This window comes from Anguilla anguilla, chromosome 13 (assembly GCF_013347855.1).
Source record: "Anguilla anguilla isolate fAngAng1 chromosome 13, fAngAng1.pri, whole genome shotgun sequence".
NCBI lineage: Eukaryota > Metazoa > Chordata > Actinopteri > Anguilliformes > Anguillidae > Anguilla > Anguilla anguilla.
Window position 1 is genome coordinate 36,739,650 of NC_049213.1, and position 20,926 is coordinate 36,760,575.

General features: G+C 42.0%; 1 protein-coding gene across 1 annotated transcript; it reads left to right on the top strand.

Annotated features, from left to right (window-relative positions):
- Window positions 1-878: 878 nt before the first annotated feature.
- csf1a (colony stimulating factor 1a (macrophage)) lies at window positions 879-19,480 on the top strand. The gene is made up of 10 exons (XM_035389049.1): window positions 879-1,092; window positions 10,840-10,947; window positions 12,057-12,119; window positions 12,548-12,718; window positions 14,928-15,108; window positions 15,345-16,361; window positions 17,891-18,087; window positions 18,219-18,265; window positions 18,578-18,636; window positions 19,129-19,480. Exons 1-10 carry the CDS (start codon window positions 1,051-1,053, stop codon window positions 19,143-19,145), a joined length of 1,902 nt encoding a protein of 633 aa, XP_035244940.1. The 5' UTR covers window positions 879-1,050; the 3' UTR covers window positions 19,146-19,480.
- Window positions 19,481-20,926: the final 1,446 nt, after the last annotated feature.

Sequence of the window (20,926 nt, forward strand, 5' to 3'; positions counted from 1 at the left end):
AAAACCCATTTCTACCTCTGCCACTAACTTTGTTTTTTCCCCTCACAGTTTTTACAAATGCGGTTTGGAGGTGCAGTTATTGGTATATATTAAAATATATATTTTCTAGTGTAATATTATAATTTTATATGCACACATTTTTTCCCCCTCACAGTTTTTACAAATGAATCAAGTTTGAAGGTGCAGTTATTGGTATGTATTACAATATACAGCATCTAGTGTAATATTAGAACTTTATATGCACTCATGTTTAATGTGCATCAATTAAAAATGAATATAAAATAAAAATCAGGAATTTCAATTCGGGAAATTGGCAGAAATTTATGATACAAGCTTGCCCGGTTTTATGTCTATAATTCAGAATAAATGTTGGACTAATGTAGTTAAATCACACAGATGTTAAACAAGACATGTTCAACAAGACCTTGAGCCATTTTTAACGGCAGCATTTGTATTTACAAAACCCATTGGCTGGGCCTTAATGAAAATTGCTCAGAATAAAATAAAAAAATAAAATAAAAAAGCCCTACCTGACAGGCCCAACCAATCAAAAAATAAATAAATAAAAGAGCAAGTGGTGAAGACAACATCAAAGGCATGTTTAACACATTTATGAGGCAATAATGTGCAAATTCATCTTTGGTGTTGGGAGGTGATGATTCAGCCGCAGACAGATATGGGGGGGGGGGGGGGGGGGGGGGGGCTCCGCAGAAGACGTTGGCCGGTGGAGCTGAGGAGAGCCATTTCCTGTAAACCACATGAGACAAAGAGGAGGTCTTACAGATAGTTTCACAGCAAGACAAGACCGGGAGGGGAAGAGAGACTCTCAGTGTTCAGCAGACAAGCACTGCCTGACACCGGAGAGAGAGAGAGAGAGAGAGAGAGAGAGAGAGAGAGAGAGAGAATATCTATCAGACTCATTTGCGTCGCTGGAATTAAAAAGCAAAAGCAAAACCAAAAACAAAAAAGAAAGAAGAATGAAAACAAACCAACTGCTCCAATGCATTTAAAAGAGGACTTTGATCTTCTCTATCTGCATACATTAGCCAGATGAACAAATACAAACAAGCCCACATTTTTTGCAAAGCCAAGGTATGTGTCTTTTTTAAAATAATATGTCTATGAAAGTTTTAACAGCGTTTCATTAAGTTTCAAATGTGGTTTGTTATGAACAAAACCAGTCGGGAATTAAATGTCTAATTTTGCTGTCTTGTCGTTCAAAGAAAATCATGCTGTGAATGCACGCTGTATAGAATACATTTCAGACTAGCTTCTTCTTAGCAATTCAGCCTGCAGCTTCAGCTGCAGTTGTGCGCACTTGAACAGGTTGCCTGCATAACCTTTAGGGTCAGTCGAAAGAGATCTATGTATGTTGTAACTGTAAAACCTATAAACCTATAAATATGCTGATGATTTTAATTTCTGCTACGAAGACTTTCTACAGGAGCCTAGCATATCATATTTTATCATTGCTTGTTGTCGCTTTCAGGAGTCCAATGTAATGATTAACATACTACACCTTCATAAACTTATCAACTCCCTTTGATCGCAAGTTCTAAACTCGATATTGATCCGATCCTTGATTAAATTAATTATTTACAAATATGGTATTGAAGCACGGATGAAGCCCCTTCAGGAAGACACTTTAGTAAAAATATCAATTTTCAGAGAAAACATTAATGTAATAATGTAAACATTAACTTAAATTTAATATAAAAAGCTATTAATCCTGCATTATGCTCCACTGGCAATTTTCCAAAGCTTTTGTTTTTTTCAATGTCATTGAGAGACCTGCAGTCCATATATTTATTTAGTAGACTGGCTGATATGCTTTTGTTGGTCTTTCTGTTTCCTCTTTGAAATTCCCCGCTGACCTATTGTTGAGCTTTAACTGTGGCTGTGATGTGCTTCTGAATTGAACCAACGTTCAGTACTTCCATCACAGCACAAAAATAAGTACTCAGTGTTAATTTTAATTTTACTGGGATGGGCACTGCATGTGGTTGCATTAACCCGAACTGGACTCTATTGAAAATGAAAAATAAAAAAATAAAAAAATGAAGACATGCAGACACTAGGGTGGGGGTGGGGGTCCTGGGAAGCCCCACTGGATCATGATTTTCTGGAACTGCAGTAAAGAATCTGTGAAGTGGACCCGTGGGAGAACTCTTTACAGTCTTGTAACGGCTCCCCGTCGTTCCAAATTTTCATTGGGCTGTTTTGAATTCACTGCCCCTTAAAATTTTATCAAAATAGACTACAGTGAGTTACATAGAACGGCGGCTTGGCGCTGTCTTCGTCCGAATGCCGCACGCTCAGTCAGAAGCGATTTGCGTTTGGATGCGCGGTAAACTCCAAGGGCCAAGTTGGAAAATCTTCACGGGGCGGTCTGCAGTCGACTCTAAGAGGTTATCTGAATCTACACGCGCTCATATCGTATTGGTAAAGATTTACACGTGCTTATATCCTATTGGTAAAGATTTACACGTGCTTATATCCCATTGGTAAAATCGACATTTTGGCAAACGCGTATCTCAAAGTAATGATATGACAGACGGTGATAAATATGAATATTTATGAGATGAAAAGGGCATTAAAAGACAACGCCGACTATTGAAAATACTTGAAACCATGAGTCGCAAATCTGAAAAAAATGGCACCTATTGTACAAGGAATTCAGTGGCAACCATAGTACTCTATGGTGCCAAAAGCCGCGTTTCCACCAAAATTACCCGGAACTTTCAGTCCCAGGAACTACTTTACCAGGAACTAAAAGGTTCCTTCAGCCAATGGTTGTCTGCGTTTCCACCGGGGTCTAAAGTACCGCGAAGATTAGGCAAATTAGCCCACTGACGTTGTCGTCGGTCCATCTGTCATATGATTTCTTCTGTATCCCCATACTACCACCGAAGTAGCCTACATTATTTTCTACTAACCGGGACAGCCCGGAGGGGTTTATTCCACTTATATACAACGGGTTACCAACAATGACTATATATGGTTACTTTTGTATTTATTGATTTTCATATATCCTCTCAAACACATTCATTAACAGCAGAAAACATGCACACGTTGTAAACAATTTGCTGTTTTATTACTTTCTCGTCGTCAATTCCATATAGGCTAATCGCAAAATGACAAGAATAGAACGAAAACTCGGACTTGCGTTAAAATGTAAATTAGTAGTGGTACAGCCACCGTTTGCTTTCCTTCGAAGTTACTGCTAGCCGAGCAGCGAAGTGTGCCCTCCAGATGCGAACCATGCACCATAAATGAGTCCATAGTCTTCCTGGTCTTTTCGTGGAATTGAAAAATGGCAGTAAAATTGAGTAAAATTACGGCAGTCTGAAAAAGCTAAAGCGAAGATTACTAGAATTAACCTGTTATTTTACCCGGATAAAAAGTGCGGAAGGTGATTTCCAGTTTGCGTGTACTGTATCACCAATGTTAATTATGCAGAACTACCGCATACCTCACATAAACTGTATCAAACGTTTTGAGTCAATTACAACGGGCTAACAAATAAAATCCGGAAGAAAATATTCAGCAACCGAATTAATCCGTTTGAATGTTTTGGTAGCCTACGTAATATGCTGTCCCAGCACGAATGCTTAGCATTTTATAAAACGAATACTAAAGCAAGAAAAGAACAGAAGAGCACACGTTATAATTCCAAGACGTTGACAGGTTATAACCAAAAGTAGGCTACTGCGCCGCATAACATACAAGTTTGATTTGAAGTTATTATGAAAATAAATTGGTTTGCGGCTGCATATTTTCAAACATGGCGGGTAATGGCGGAAAATAAATACAACACAAATGCTACGAGTACTCGACCAATCAGAAATGTTCAGCGCTGCAAGCTCCACCCAAAAGGTTCCTGTACTTTCGGAAAGTACTACCCCCGAGCAGGAACGTTTTGGGGGGTAAAACAAAGCCCCCAGAACTAAATTTAGACCCTAGTTCCTGCGGTGGAAACGCACTGAGTTCCTCAAAAGGTTCCTAGTTCCGGGGTATAGTTCCTGCGGTGGAAACGCGGCTAAATGCCGTATTTCTCTATCATAAGTACCAGATTTTTCCACCACTTTTCCAGGAAGCAGCAGATACGTGCAGTTCAAATAAATCTAACGTGGCAGGTTTTGATTTTGCAAGCTTCCAATTAACGAACAGACGAGACGGAACGTCATGCACTTGACGGGGTTTGGTGGCAATGGAAAAGTGAGACAATCGATTATTTACTATAGTGCGGGCAAGGATTTACTGTCTCCATCTTTCGGAACACAGAGTTCAAAATGTGTGATTTACTTCCAGAGCCAGTCCCCTGGGCCCGTAGAGCGTTCTTCTGCACGCAGACAATGGAGCGGGTCGGATCGGGCCTGGACTACATTTATACAAGCGCCAGTAATTCACAACCAAAATTCTGTGTGTTTCTTCTGGCACTTTGTAAGGTTGCGGCCTAACAACTAGCCTGAAGTGCACGTTTAAAAAAAAAAAAAAAAAAAAAATCCCCCTTCTGAACATGTTTGCAGTGGCGATGATGTGTCTGTTGGTCTGTGGGATTTGAGCAGAGGCCTCTACACGATGAGATCTTAGACAAGATTAAATACCGCTGGGGTTTTTTGTATTTATTTTTAGGCTGAACTTTCGCAAAAATAACAATATCCATTCTGCACAGCCAAGTCATGTAAATTCCACCTTAAAGATGCCAAACAATGTTTTTTTTTTTCTCTCTCATTCAAAATTTACAATTACTGTCACTGCTAAGCTTCAATGCGAGTCATTTTTATCTATTTATTTGCATTGCATTGCATGAGTGCCTAGAACTGAGAAGTTAAATAAGAGTGCAGCGTGGGATCTCTCAATCGGAAACGATTGCAACAAGTCTCCTGTGAAACTGACACCCCTATTTCTAGCTGATAGTGCAGCATTGGCCAAGAGTAGAAATAGCACCTTGGTTAAATTTAAATTCAGTTCACCCACGATGTCAATGTCAACTACAAACTGCCGTCTGTTTCTAGTTTTCCCGGCATTGTAATCCCTAAGGTGATTACATTGTAGCGGCAATAGAATCCCATGCATTTGCATATGTTTGTTTTGTTTTGGGGGTCTTTTTTTTCCCAGGGAGTTTAAGAAATGTTATATTTGATATTGTTTCTGTTGATGCACAGATGCTGTTTCCAGGGAAACCAGGCAGAGCTACTTAGACGAATCGTTTTATATGACCCGTGTACCTTTTTTTTAGTTCAGGCATGAACTCCGCATTTCCGAAAGCCATACCTCATCTGTGTCTCATGCTGGGGGTGTGAGTCAGTGACCCTGTGCTCCGGTTTCACTCTCACATTTGACACAGCAAATAGCAAAAAAGATACACCGTCCTGCCTTGGAAAGTCCTATTTTTGGTAAATGCGTAGCTACGCAGAGGGTGGTCAATGTGTGAACTAGCTGGTCGGGTCATGCAGTAGGCAGAAACTCCGGGGGTTTTTCCAAGACCAGGCCTGATACGGTGTCAGATACCATCTAGCTTGTAGCGAAGCAGAGCACTAGGTACAATTTAGTTAGGAAAATGGCAAGCAATGTTGGGTTGAATGGCCTGTTCTCATTGTTATGTTAATTTAACATAACAATGCACACTAGCCCTAATGGTAATTGTCACTTTTGCCAATTTATCCGGCATTAAGTAAAATTCATGGCAAGAAAATTCTCTTCACTGGCATGCAGAGGTCAGGGAAGGAGCCCATTGCAATGGTAGGAGTGACCACTGCAGTCTTGTAAATCAAATGAATAAATAGCCTACTGTGAAGATCTTCCTTCCCAAAGGAGCCATATTTTCCAATGGCCCATCTGTATTAGAAATCTGCTTCTTGTTTGTTTTATCTTAATAGTTAGTATCAGGGGAGCTTGTTTCCTTCCGCTTTTTTTTACCTAACAGACACGGATAATTAAGCACCATTTTTTGCAGCCTTCACACCAGGATATATGCCGCTGGTTGGTAAGCATGACACCTCCAGCAGGAAGTGTTCCGGTCCAGAAACAGCAGCTTCGGTAACTTGGAGCGTTGTCACACGTGGGTTGTTTTGTTTGGTTTGTTTTGTTTATTTTATCTCCCTTTGTCAATGTCGGAGGGTGTTATTCTTGGAGTCAAATGGTTTGGTGAAGAACAAATGCAGTAGAGAGCAAGAGAGGTCCGCGTGCTGTTTGAGTCCAGTTTCAGCAGTTAACAGCTGTTATCAAGCGTATTCGGTTGATTTGTCATGAGGTCGCTTGCTGTACATTTTGGCTCGTTGCATGGCCTGTACTGTCCCCCTGGCCCATCCACTTTCAGGAAGATATAACATAAATCCAGCATCTCTGACAGGATGCAATGCATTACATTACAGGCATTTAGCAGATGCTCTTATCCAGAGCGACTTACGCAAGCATTAACACTGCATCCATTTAATACAGCTGGATGTACACTGAAGCAGTGCAGGTTAAGTACCTTGCTCAAGGGTACAATGGCAGTGTCTGACCCGGGAATCGAACCTGTGACCTTTCGGTTGCAAGACCACCCCAATGGGCAGAGGATGCAACAACTGGCAGGGGACATGACCTTTAACTCCTCCAGTCGTACAATTTGTTGAGAATGGTGGGGGTAAGGAAGATCTGTCTGATCACATTTTTATGCCACAACCACGAGAAACCGGGACAGCAACTGATAGATGGGACAAATGTAATGAAAATGAAAAGCGACAGCCGTTAAAAAATGTTTATTTGCACTCAACCCAAAAGTTTATCAAAGGCAAAACTCAGTAGTGCAGGTTTTCTGTGACGAAGGGGGTTCACCTCTGAAACACTTTCTGCACATTTGCTACGTACCGCCATCCAGCACTTATACTGCGCTCGTATCGTTATCCTGATGTTGTAGCTCACTGTCATGCCTCCCACTTTGACTTACTGTAACATTCCGACCTAGCCTATGCGTACTGTGTGAACTGGACTAAATGTGTTCATGGCTATGGATAGCTGCTACATAATGAGTATTGTAACCTTATCGGACCTGTGTTTGTTATCCACTTATTCTATGTCGCTCATGGATAAAAGAGTCTGTAAAGTAATGTAATGGGTTTTTTTTTTTTTTAAATTGACGGATCTGTTTTTCCAACGGTAACTGCACCACATTGAAGCTCTTTCACTGACAATAGCGAAGGCAAATTGGTAAATACCATTATTCTATTGTTCTCAGCGTCAAAACTACACTTTCTTTCCTACACTGAAGATGAGGTAAACGATATCTGTTTAAGTGAGAGGAAGAGAAGACACTTGTGGACTACAGTTGGCAACTGGGTGCCGTATGTGCTGATGCAGTGCAAATACGTCACTTTTATCGAACATCGCATTTTCATTTAGTTTGAAAATAAGGCCCAGTTCCGACACTCCTTATTATTATCACGAGCGGAACTGTCCCATACAAAAATAACACGCTTAATTACATTTCACGCTTAATTTGAATATACTGTAGTATGCTCACACAAAACAGTTGTTGAACTGGGAAAGGGGACAAATGATCACGTTTTTGAGTGTGAAATGGCCACCTTGGTGGCTCCACGCTGTCGCCCCAGGTGATTTTTGACCAGTATAATAATAACACTCTGCAGGATCCTCTAAGAGAACATCATCAATTTAGAACCAGACCCGTTTTAAATTTGTGGTTATGGCAGCTTATTCACTCGTTAAAAAAAACCAAAAAAAAAAACAGATCAAAAGCGACATCAGTTGTGCCATTGCGTGGAAGAGGAAGAGGAAATATAAATCAGAACAAGTGAATTAACTTCATTAATCAGAGCCAGAAGTCACTGTCCTCCAGCAATCACAATAAACACTCAGCGTTGCCAGTTTAATGAATCAGTTCAGTGCCGAGAAGTCATTGGGTTTGTGCAGAGCTCCGCATAGCCCAGCGCGGTCAGGCAGTTGTTTTTCTACGTGGTGCGTTAATGCATAAGCTAGCCGTACCTCCATTTTGGTCAGGTCAAAGTCTTTGGGGGGGGGGGTTTCAAAAACACTCATTACCTGGCTGGTTTCTTTTGGCCTTTTAATGGATCTCATCCCCCTGGCTGGCTAACATGGAAATGTGGCTATTTTGGGGGTTCACCTTTTCTGTTGTACGTGTCTTATACAGTACAGGCAAATAAACAAAATAATGAGGAAGCCCTTGTGTGTGTGTGTGTGTGTGTGGCAAAAACCGACAACCAATACCTATGGTAGAGTTAGCCTGCTGCACAGGACACTGGACAGAGGATGTGGCTTGCATTGCTTTCAATGCAATGTTGATTCAAATAAACATGCAAGTTTGAAATTAGTTCTTTCTTTTGAATCATGAAGTTAGTGTTCCTGCTAGTGGGAAGATGAGAGTTCATCCGTCTGAATGTAGGTGGGGGGAAAAAACGATACAGGTCAACGAATAAATGAGTGAACTGCCAGAAGCTAGCTAGCACGTTAGCCACCAGTTTTCCTTGTAGGAACTGTGAGTACTGCAAATACTACAACAGACTGGCACTGAATGATACAAATAAATAAATAAATAAATAAATAAATAAATAGTTTGAGAAAGATACCGGTGAGCAGAGAGAGGTTTCATAGCTTAAATTATGTTTCAACAGAGGCATGAGTCAGTGCAGATTGAAAAAGACTCACTGAAAAATGGACTGAATCACGAATCGTGTGGTAAACACGCTAAAGCACTGGCCAGGCTACTAAATAAGGGATGGCTCACAGCAGAGAGAGAGAGAGCTGCTGGCACAAGAGAGATGCTCTCTGAGCCTGCCTGCTGATCCACGCACAGCCAGATGGGGATTCTGTTGGCGGTGCGTCACTGAAAAAACATCTGGTTTCATTCAGGGTGTGTGGAGATAGAGATGGACAGCACCCGTGCATTAAACCGGCGTAGTACGTTTTTTTTTTTTTTTTTTTTTTTGGAAGACTACGGTGTAGGAAGAAAAAAAAAAAAACAGCTCCCGCATTGCGCAACATGAGCGAGAGTCTGACTGACTTTCATCCAGCGGTCTGGGAATCGGGAAACGCCGGATTCGCTGAACTTACGATAAACTCGAGAGCGCCTGACAAATCGGAAGCATCACGCATTTCGTTAAAGGTCAAAGGTCAGGGCCGAACGTGGACTGAATCGAGGCCTTTTTGTCCCTCTCCGTTTTAATCGTCCAGAAAATTTTAATTGAACATTATATCCTGAAAGTACAGCAGAGCAAACGTCTTATCCCTTTTCGTCGCGGTGCTCTGTGGATGGATCACATTAAATCAGTGCAAGCAATTCATTGTTTAAAAATGTACGCATTAGCTGCTGGGTGGCGCATCGGATTAAGGCACTGTTCTAGTCACAGTTGCTGACTGTGGCCAAGAGAAACGCAGGGTTACGCCCGGCTGGCTGAAGCAATGCCCGAGGTTGGGAGGATTTCAGTCGAGAGGGTTTGAGCTGCATGTTATATCTTCCTACATTACATTACATTACATTACAGGCATTTTAGCAGACACTCTTATCCAGAGTAACTTACACAACTTTTTAAAATAGCATTTCACATTACATCCATCATTTATACAGTACCTTGCTCATGGGTACAATGGCAGGGTCCTACCCAGGAATCGAACCTGTGACCTTTGGGTTACAAGACCAGCTCTATATAAATGTAAGGGTATATATTGTGTGATAGGAAAAAAGAAAATTTACCTCAGAGAAATAATAAGCAAATTAACATCAATATTTGAGTGGAAGTATTTTATTTTTACGGTCAAAAATGAATGGAGCCCAATGGGGACAAACTGGCTTTTCGAGCGAAAATCATAGGTATGAGCAGGGGGGCAACATTACATCCAGTGCTGGGGTTGAGAACCGAAAGCTGTCCCCTCTGACTCACGTCTGTGCGAACGTGTTGACCGCATGGTGCTAAGAAGCAATGAGCACTTCCTTTCCATCTTACTTTCCACATCACAACGAAACACCGGTTTCATTAATGGCTCCTTATTAGACGCTGTTCGATTTGCATTTAGAGTATTGCATGACACGGCACGATTCTCCTGTGAGTTCTGTGAGATGGAGTAAATTTAATGTCACATGGTCAGTAATCCTTCCAGAGCAAAGGAACTGAATACTGGGTTGGGCTGGAGTCAAAAAAAAGATAATCAAAATGTTTTCCAATTCCTGTTGGGACACTGCTGTATCCTCCCTTTCTTTATCTCTTCCTTTCTTTGGATTTCCTTTTGGGCAGTGTTATAGTTACCGTATAGCTGTGCAAAGGTTATCCATCTAGCGGTCTGTCTTCCTTTTGTTCGGATACAAATTATTTGTTCAGTTGACATTACATGTATTGATATTGCACTTATTGATTACTAATGGGCCGCTGTGCCTTCTCAGTGATATTGTGTCTGTGTATCTGTGAGAGCTGCACGGACGTTCTCCACTTCTGTACAGCGAGCGACTGCGAGGTCACTGGTTCCAAAAGTGGGGGGCATGGAGAGGGTTGAAGGAAAAAGGCACAGCACAGAGGGTGTGAGTGTGTGTGTGTGTGTGTGTGTGCGTGTGTCAGAGCTTGAGTGTGTGCGTGTGTGAGAGTGTGTGTGTGTGTGAGAGCTTGAGTGTGTGTAAGCATGTGTGCATGTGTGTGTGTGTGTGTGTGAGAGCTTGAGTGTGTGTGAGCGTGTGTGCATGTGTGTGAGTGTGTGTGTGTGTGAGTGTGTGTGTGTTTGGGAACCACTGTGCTAAGCGCTTGTAACATAATGTAATGGCCCTGTAGCGTAATGTGACGTAATGCAGTGAGGTGTAAGATAGTAATGCAGTGTGCTGTCGGTCCACAGGCAAGGTGCTTTTTTATCATCATGTGCTTCCATCTGGTCCTCGGCCAAGTTCCTGGCCCATGTCGGCACTCAGTGACGGAAGAGCACCTCCTGAACCTCGAGCGACTGGTGAGTCACCAACACCACTCACACACACACACACACACACACACTCACACACACTCTCTCCCACACACTCACACACACACACACACACACACTCTCCCACACACTCACACACATTACATTTTTATGGCAGATGCTTTTATCCAAAGCGACGTACAATAAATGCACAGCAAAGGTCACTGGAACAACTACAAAACACAGGTCCGATAAGGTACAATACTCATTTTGTACGGTTATTCGTAGCCATGAACACGTTAAGACCAGTTCACACAGTGAAAATTACTCTTACCTAACCTATGCTAAGTCAAGCTAGAAGGCGTGACAAGCTACAACATCAAGACAATGATACAAGGCACAGTAAGTGCTGGATGGTGGTACATGTAACCTGAAAGTGGCACAGGAGGTACATGTGTAGCGTGAAAGAGGGGAATGTAAGTGATAGAAATAATCGGCAGAGTGGTCATAGTTAGTCTAGGTGTTGTCTGAACAGATGAGTCTTCAGACCACGGCGGAAGATGGGCAATGAGGGAGAGGTTCGTAGAGGAACAGGGAGCTTGTTCCACCACTCACGTCATGATGCTCCCGCGGACGACTCTGTCTGCCAGAATGCCTAATACAAGAGCTGCTTAAATGGTCGTGATTCTACCCATTATCAATGCACTGTACATTCACGTGTCCATGCATTCAGCCATTTGCACCACAGTCAGGGCAAGTGAAGGCATTTCCGTGTGAACATGGGACTTTTATTCTTCAGGGAATGCGTAGCTATTTCCAAAACAATTTAACAATGGCTTAAGAGGGCAATTAACCCCTCGAAAAACGAAAGAAACGTCAAAATAAAATAAAAACGAACAGCTTGTTAAAATTCTAGAATTGCAATCGGCTTGTCAGACAACACTCTTGCCACTGTTGTGGGTGGCTAAAGATACCTTATTTTGTGTATATATTTTGTATTTAGTATAGCTTAAAGCAAGCCATGTCAATATGCTAGTTCGTACAAAAATCTATGTTTTTATAAATTGATGCAGGCACAGATGTCACAGCTAACGATGTCAAGCATTAAACTGTGTATAATTGTAAAAAAAATTATTGTTTTATTTTTCCTTCTGCAGATTGATAACCAGTTGCAAAATGGCTGTTCAATGACCTACAAATTCATGGAGCGTCACGGTTTGGTAAACATACGTTTTATCCTATCATTTCATAAATAACTGCACAGATAATATTCACACCATTTCAAGCAGACACAACGGTTTTTATCCATCCATCCATTCATCCATCAATTATCTATGCCTGCGTACTCCTTGTCAGGGTTGCGGGGGGCTATCCCAGCATGCATTGGGCGAGAAGCAGGAACAACGGTAGTTATGTCAGTGTGAAAACCGAGCTTGCACACTCAGGCTTTCACGTTTAAAATTTAAATTGACCCCAGGCATTTGCTAAATATCGAAGTACATCCTGTTAACGAAAGCTTGAATGTTATGAAATGTATATTTCACAATGTGAACAGAGAGTGTGAAATGAAAATCAATGTTAGATGTTAAAACCAGAGTATGCAAGTAGTATAACATTATTATTGACACTTTAATGTTTTATTTTACAGAGTAAAGTCTGTTATGTTAAAGCAGCCTTCCCTCAAATCCTGGAACTTCTGGACAGTCACTTTCGATACACCAAGGACTCTGATAACTATGGTTACGTCGATAAACTGAAGAATTTGGTGTTGAACATTTATTCTGAAAAATGCATTCCAGAAATCAATGAGGAGATTGAGGTGAGTGCATTGTTTCCCGTTGATCTTACTCCCCATAGAGTGAAACATGATTTGTTTTGATTCCAGATGCAAATTTGTCATAAAATAGGACTAAGTAGTGATATTGGTTAATTGCTTCATGGCTTCAAGCTGACGCTTGAAAGGGCAAGGACGTTCCACTTCCCTAATACGCCTTTCCTCGACTGCTCCGTCCTCGCGTCCTATCCTTGCTTCCTTCCCTTGCGTCCTTCAACATGTGGAGCTAAGGAGTGAGGAAAGGACACCAGGAAAGGATGCAATCAAAAAATAAGCGATTGGAATGAGCCCCCCAGAGTTGATACTAGATTCACGGGAAGGAGTTGGCGGAGGGCGTCACATGCGCCGGTAAAGCTCCTGTGGGAGAGCAACAGCAAGGCCGCCAACCGCGCTGTGCAGGTGACCGTAGGTAATATACCTTCGGTCACCTGCGAAGGTAATACACAGAGAGAAGTGAGAGGGGAGTACCACCAAAAAGTGGCCATCCCGAGTGGCCAGGTGGCCCCCATGCAGTGGCGATCGCCAAGGAGGCATTTAACTGTATTTACAAGCAAGTTCTTTTGTGAATCACCCTAAGTGATGTAATGATGATCTCATTTCTGTAAACACATTTCAGTTATTTATTTAGCTGTCTCTCATTTTAATACCGAGCACGTTTTAGTGTGATGCCCCTAAAATAACTCAACTCCATGACTTCACAAATCAAAATCATCTCTGAATGTTGATTGCAGATGCACAAAATTATTATTATTATTATATATATATATTTTTTTTTACTAAATTTGTTTTATTTATTTAATAATAAATAAATAAAGCGACGGGGCTGATCGTAAGGGTGCCTTTCCGAGATTAAATCCGCAAACCGTGTGCCAGGATGTTGAAACTGTTTGGCTTAACCGTTGTTCGCCAAATTTCAGGATGAATCTGACTTCCTCACGGGCAATCCCATGATACAAACATGAAGACTGAGGCTCCTATAAACAGGGCGCATAAAAATAAACTGAATTCAAATTAGATTACTTTTCGACTTCGGCAAAGAGTGCCATGGCGGCATGCTGTTTGGTGTACTGTTGACATTTGGTTTTTCAAAAAACGCACGCTAACATCCATGGTCTCCATGACCTCATCTACCAAATGCAATTTGTGTGCCTATCAAAGGTTTACTGGATGGCCACGTCTTCTTTAAGAACTCTTTAATACATCTCATCAAATCTAATTACGCTCCTTGTTGACTTAAATTTCCAAGGGCCCTATTGTTAGTCAAGGCACAATTTTCAATTGTTAGGGCGTAAAGTTTTTAGTGCGTGTTCAACACAATTTCGCTAATTTTGTGACTGCAAGCCGTATGGTACCTGTGGCACAGTCGTAAAAGACAGGTTGGTTGGTTTAAGAGGAATAGATTTACCTGTGGATGTGGTGGAGGTTTAGGTTCATTTTGGCTGAACCTCAGATCGCCCACCTTATTTTGCTGAAATACCACTGTATCAAGGCCACAAGCAAACTGACAGTTTCATCATACAGACAGGTGACTAAAGAAAAGACCAACATAAATAGTCTTAGTAAGGTGTTAGGCCAACCCAACCCACAAGAACAGCTTCAGTGCACCTTGGCATAGATTCTACAAGTCTCTGGAACTCTACTGGAGGGATGGAACACCATTCTTCCAAGAGATATTACCTCATTTGGTGTTTTGATGATGGTGGTGGAGAGCGCTATCTTACACGTCACTCCAAAATCTCCCATAGGTGTTCAATTTGGTTGAGATCTGGTGACTGAGAAGGCCATAGCATATGATTCACATTATTTTCATACTCATCAACCATTCAGTGACCCCTAAGAGTATGTATTTTTTTTTTTTTTTGGTTTTCTTTTGGGTTTTTTTTAAAACATTTTTCCTGATGAAGGTCTATGAGCCTATTAATAAAACCAAAATTGTTGCATTGTTTAAATAATGTTGTTTCATTTGTTTAAAGGGTAAAGGGTAGATTTCGTAATCAACATGTTCATTAGCTTGAATGTATTTGTATTGTTGTAAATAGGGATGTTAAGGCTAACACTGGTTGGATGACAAGCATAAGCCTATATGCCATCATGCTTAATAAACTATTATTTAAAAAAAATGTATTATTATTATTATTATTTTTTTTAATAATGCATGTACACTGAATGTCTGGATGCAATTTTTTTTCAATAGGACATTCCTGTGAGAGTTGAAAAAGTCAGTTCTCTACGAGAAGCCCTGGGGAAAATAAAGGAAGTCATACAGCTCTATAAGGAGCTGATGACGGAGAACGACAAACCAGTGGACTGGAACTGTGAAGAGGAGTATGCTGAGGATTACCCAGAATCAACCACAGCACTTGCCCAAACCACAGGTACGAAAAACACAACCCATGAACGTTACTCTAAGGAATGTTATCATTGTAATTATGTGGGAACATTAACATTGCAGAAACATCAGCAAAATAGTGTCCAGGTGTTTTTTGTATATGTCTGCTCACATGCTAAAATCTTTTGCACATTCTGAAATTTCTTTTTGAACAACATCCACTCATTCACATTAGCATTTTATAGGCGTTGTCTTTATAGGTGTCTCTCTGGTTCTCTGTAGGTGCAACCGAATGTCATTGTTCTTGCCCGACTCTCGGTTACGGAGCTTCTGAACAGGTTTCTTTGCCAGCCAATGGAAAGACTAAGCCAATGGAAACCAGCCAATGGGAAGACCTCGTGCAGCCATCTCAATTACAGTCGCATTCCTCCCAACCGCCTAAGCTGGCCCAACCTCCTATGGACACAAGGAACCCCTGGGACTACATCCCTGTCACCCACGACTACAACAGCCACCACAGACTGAAGGAAACTGAGTCCATCACCTCAGTTAGCAAGGAGGAGAAAGAGGAGGCCAATGGGGACATTTTGTTTCTTGCATTCCCCGGAGCCGGTAATTTGAGATCCACCGCGGGATCCTCTGCATCTTTAGATGAAAAGAACGGTTGTCCCGGATGCCCAGGTGCTTCGTGCCACAGGGTTCATTTGGACCCTGTAACCGGCACACCCGGCACCTCAGAGTCTTCGGATGCATCTCAGTCTACTCCCGTGTCTGCAGAAAGCGTGCGAGGGATGGACGCCTCTGTGAGTCACGTTGTTTCGGAGAAAAGGAGTCCCACCACGGTCGCCTCCTCGGCTTTCACACAGAGCCCAACTCAGACCAGAGTATCCGGCTCGCCCGGAGGTCGGTCGTCCCAACGCACATCGTTTCTCGATTCGTCTCGTGCGGTCAGCCCTTCGTCCCAGGAACACGCAGACAACCCCGCCACGCCCGTTCCGTCCCACGAGGCTCCGGTCAGAAGTACTCCCACGAAGCCGGAGGACACCACAGCTGTCTTGCTGACTAAGAGATCTCTAGGACCCAGAGTTTCCCCGGAGGACAGCTTCCGCGAGTTGAATGACCGTTCAGACGTTTCACAAGCTGGAGAAAAAACAAGAAGCACAATCAAGCACACTGTCCCTCTGCCAGGAAGAACCACCGTTTCTGGTCTGAGACAGTTTGATCCCCCTGTACCACCACCTGTGCCAAAGCATGAAGCAGTATCTATGAGGACCACCCGTGAGAAGTTGGAAAGCCCAGGTAACATGTCCACCCATCCCACCCTAAATGTTGTGAGTGTATTTTTTGTCAACTTTGCTGAAGCACAAACCCTCTCGCGCATGGAGATTCAGGCTAAGCGCTTTGGCTTGTTTGTCCCTGCTGCCAAAAGAATGATGTCTGTAGACAGCGAATTGCTTGGAGAAGAACTGAAGAGCCCGTCTCTGCTCCCTGAAAGCATCCAGATTTGATGACTTTTATGATGACTTTTGATGACGGCACATCCATTAACTCACTGACTTGCTGCCTCCTACTAGAGCCACAAAAGCCACGCTACTGTCCTTTCGTCTTCTAATAATATTTGTCTGCTTTTAACCCACTAACTTTTCTCTGTCATTCAAAGGTTCTTGGCCTTGTATTGCTGGTGATGTTAACCTGTCTCTCATGCACATTCACATGCAGACACACACAAACACACTCATGCAAACACACATGCACACACATACGTGCAATCTCATAGTGCAGTATATTTAATAGTTTTCAACGTATAAAAATGGCAAGTTACTCACACACACAAGGTACTGTCTAGAAGTCATTAATTCAAACTGGCAAAATCTATATTTGCCATTATAAGTATTGATATCAAAATTATGGCAAGTCTTAGCTCACACAAATTAAACAAGCTGTATTTCAAAGTAATGCTGCCCAATTTTTTAAGGGCTGAGTGCCTGTGGTCACTGCGGTTATTTCTGTAGGGAATCCTGAAAAGTGGCAGACGTTTGGTGCTGTGTAGGAATGGGGAATACCGCCCTGCCAAGGCGTAACTTGGCAGGATGGCATTACCTGCTGTCCCAATATAAATGACATTATGCTCCTATCCATTAAATATAATCAATAGAAACAGCTGAATCTTTTACTGAAGCAGTTCAGGTTACAAGTCCCATACTCAAGGAGGGGTCATTCCTATGTTCCCTGGGTCCTATGTTCCCCAGATTCATATGGCACATAATGGGAACATGGCAAAGGGTCCTATGTTCCCCAGCTCAACATATGTGCTCTCCCAGGGTCCTATGTTCCCCAGCTCTTCAAAATCAAATAAAATGAAAACCATTGGTTTTGTTGTGTTTACATAGCTGTTTTGAAGCCTTGTTCCAATAAAAAAAACTGGATAATATTCATGGAATATTTTAACTTGAAACGGGTCAAATTTGACCCGAACACAATAGGAGGATTAATGTGTGTTAACAGAATATTGAACTGGGGAACATAGGACCCTGGGTACTTAGGAACCTGGGAACATAGGACCCTGGGTACTTAGGAACCTGGGAACATAGGACCTTGGGTACTTAGGAACCTGGGAACATAGGACCCTGGGTACTTAGGAACCTGGGAACATAGGACCCTGGGTACTTAGGAACCTGGGAACATAGGACCCTGGGAACATGGATACGCTCCCCTCAAGGATACAAACATCAGCTCCCACAGAACCACAACATTTGAGCCTCCAGCCCAGTTGCCGTTGCATACTAAACTGCCACCTGAAACTCACAAAGCTGCGTGTCTTCCTGCAGGTGTTGGGCCTCAAGGCTCAGCAGAGCGCGCGGACTCCGACTCGCCGTCGGGACAACCGGAGAGAGGCGCAGGGGCCGGCTTCCAAAACGGGGCCGAGGGGGAGGGGCACTTCTCCTACAAGATCGCCTTCATCGCGGCATCAGCGTGTGGGGGACTGATGCTTTTAATTACGCTCTACTGTTTCAGGAAACAGAAGGTAAACAGTGTTTTTCTGCGGTCGTTTATGGCCGCAGCCATCCCCGGGCCCAAACAATTCGGGTTTATTTATCTTCTCCCGAAAGGTCCCACATGTGAATGAGATTTTCATGTTGTGTTTGCTTCTCACAGAAACTCAAAGCGCTGCTTCATAGCTCCGAAGTCGAAGGCAATCAGAGGTAAATGCTTTCAGTCGTATATTCTGTACTGTTTTCGTTGTAAGCTTAGAAGTATGCCATATTTTCAAAGACACAAGGGGATGGCAGCATTACGGAACAAGAACAAACGTGAAGATAAAATAACTGAATTATATAATCTTAAAACGGCAATCGCTGTTCTGTTATATTCATTGCTAAGACCGAAGTGAGTCTCATTTTATCGTGGGAACCGACTGTAGCGATAGTCAAAGTGTTTGTAAAGGTATATGTCATGTCAGGATTATCTGTGAACAGTGAGTTTGGAAACTAATGTAACCTTTGCTATTTTTTTAGATTGACTTCATTCGACAAAGACATTGAAATGCAAGATTGTGAAAGAACAGAACTATCTTGTAAGCATCTACTTTTTTCTCTGAAAATAGAGCACTGAATGTTTTTTGTTTTTTTAAAAATACAATTTCTGGTTCCCCAGTGGTTCTGTAGGCTCTAGCAAATTATGCAATCAAATTTTGTTTATGATACTTCTGTATCATTTTTGTTTGGTGTGATTAGTGGTACGGTTTTGGAAAATTGGTAATTGAAGCTCCAATTTTATCTTGAATATGATTTAAGTTATGCTAACATTTTGGGTTGGAGGGTTGGATGCAACCAGAAAATGCATCCTTGAAATGCATCCTAAATTCAATACAAAATGCTGAAAAAACACACTTTTCCCTGCCTGTCATGCAATATTGTGGGTAGGTCTACAAGTTGATTTTCACAATATGCTATATTGGCTTGAAGACAGCTGAAGAATTGCATTTTATTGTCATTCAGAAATCAAAATGGCTTCCTTGTAAATTGCACACATTTAGATAACCGCTATCCTCTCTTTTTTATTGCAGGTCTGGATTCATCGTGAAGTAGAAAAATTGGAACAGGAGACAACAGACCAGAACAAACAAAACAGAAATGCTGATAGGAATAATAATGATAATATTGAGGTGTCAACTCCATATCAAGTGCTTTTCTAACCCGAAATTCATGTATATAAAATTACAGAAATATTTAAAAGGCTATATTTTTATACAAGATGTAAAATATATTGAGTGCTTTACAGTGAAAGGTGTTTAGTACAAGAGAAGAGGATACACAGTCAGGTTGCGTGGATATAATGGGTCTTCTTCTGACGTAACTGGGGAATAATAAATTATGTGTGTACCAGTAGGAATGATAGAGAAGACAAGTTACTGTGAAGTTGTTGCGAAAAATGCGCAAGTTCCTCTGCTTGTTTGTGAAGTTTTGCAAATGGACTCTTGTTGGGGCTACATGCAACAACAAGGACTGTGTGGCTGCCTGTTATGCAAGTGTTGCTGAACTCTGACACAGAGGTGGAACCGGGGGTGGGGGGGGGGGGGGGGGGGGGTGCTGCTTGAGCTTCCTATTTTGTGGTATGTAACGTGAACAGCTGCAATAAATTATATTTATTTTATTTTGTGCATGGCTGCATTGATGGACGATCTGTCTATGGGACCAGTAGGGTTCCGTCCCGAGGACGCTAACAGCTCCTCGCTAGCGCAAATACAGCCGACCCGAGGGTAGGTCGATATTTTGGAGAGGCGCCTACACTTTTACCATATTTATCCTTTTTTTTTGTGCGCTTGCCCCGAGTGGCTGAAATGCCACCTTGACACCACAATGTGCTGCTTAAATTAGTGTCCTTTAAACTACCCAGGCTTTAATATCCACACTCATTTGTTTCAAGTTTTATTAAATGCATGGTTTTATCACCATAATTGTCCCAAATTATAACAAAAAATAAAAATCACTGGACAAAACAAGCCAGTTTCAAGCTGGCTCCAGATGTGACGTAGGCCCTGGATTTCAGTCAAAGCAGCCAATCATCTTTCATCTACTATTTGCATAAACACTCTCAGGCACATCTTAACCTTCAGCATGACAACATCTCATTATTAGCAAGCTATTTGTATGAGCAGAGAGTAAGCGCAATGTCATTGGTAATCTTGTTCGATGCAGCAACCCTGTTTGTCAGTCAGCTAACAGGCACATTGCATGGCCTTCCAAGGGAGGAGATAGTAAGGACTGATTGGCTGGTATATCAATCAACACCCTGAGCTGACCAGAGGAGGATGGGTTTCCCCCTTGAGCCTGGTTCCTTCCGAGGTTTCTTCCCATCTGCCACAGGGAGTTCTTCCTTGCCACTGTTGCCTTAGGCTTGCTTCTCTGGAGGTTTAGGCCAGGGTTCTCTTTAAAGCGTATTGTGACAACTGCTGTAAAATACGCTATACAAAATAAATTTGATATATGTATATATGTATATGTGCCGTCAATCAATGTCTTTCCCCACAAAATGTTTCTCTCTTGATGTCTGGAATCATTTCATCCATGGTTTGTGTATGACAGCTTTCAGTTATAGCACTTGTGATGTGGGAACAGGGGCAAGCCCTATTTTTCTAATTCTGACACTAATGGGAAATCCATATATGAGTTTGCAATGAAGTTGTTATGCAAGTGCTGGTGACATTTTGAGCGTCAATGGCTGCAGTCTTCGATTTGCTTGGCTTGTTCAGTGAGTGATCATTTCCAACGCCAGAGTAACTTTCAATATAGGCCAAGCTTTCACAGGTCAACAAACAAGAAAAAAAGTAGTGCATTTAAAAGTGCAAATAATTATCATCTCCA

Bases quoted from the DNA above. Each gene is read 5' to 3' on its own strand.
- csf1a (XM_035389049.1), top strand. From the start codon at position 1,051: ATGAACAAATACAAACAAGCCCACATTTTTTGCAAAGCCAAG. The intron at 1,093-10,839 runs GTATGTGTCTTT...GTCGGTCCACAG, and splicing joins ACATTTTTTGCAAAGCCAAG to GCAAGGTGCTTTTTTATCAT. The intron at 18,266-18,577 runs GTAAATGCTTTC...CTATTTTTTTAG, and splicing joins GAAGTCGAAGGCAATCAGAG to ATTGACTTCATTCGACAAAG.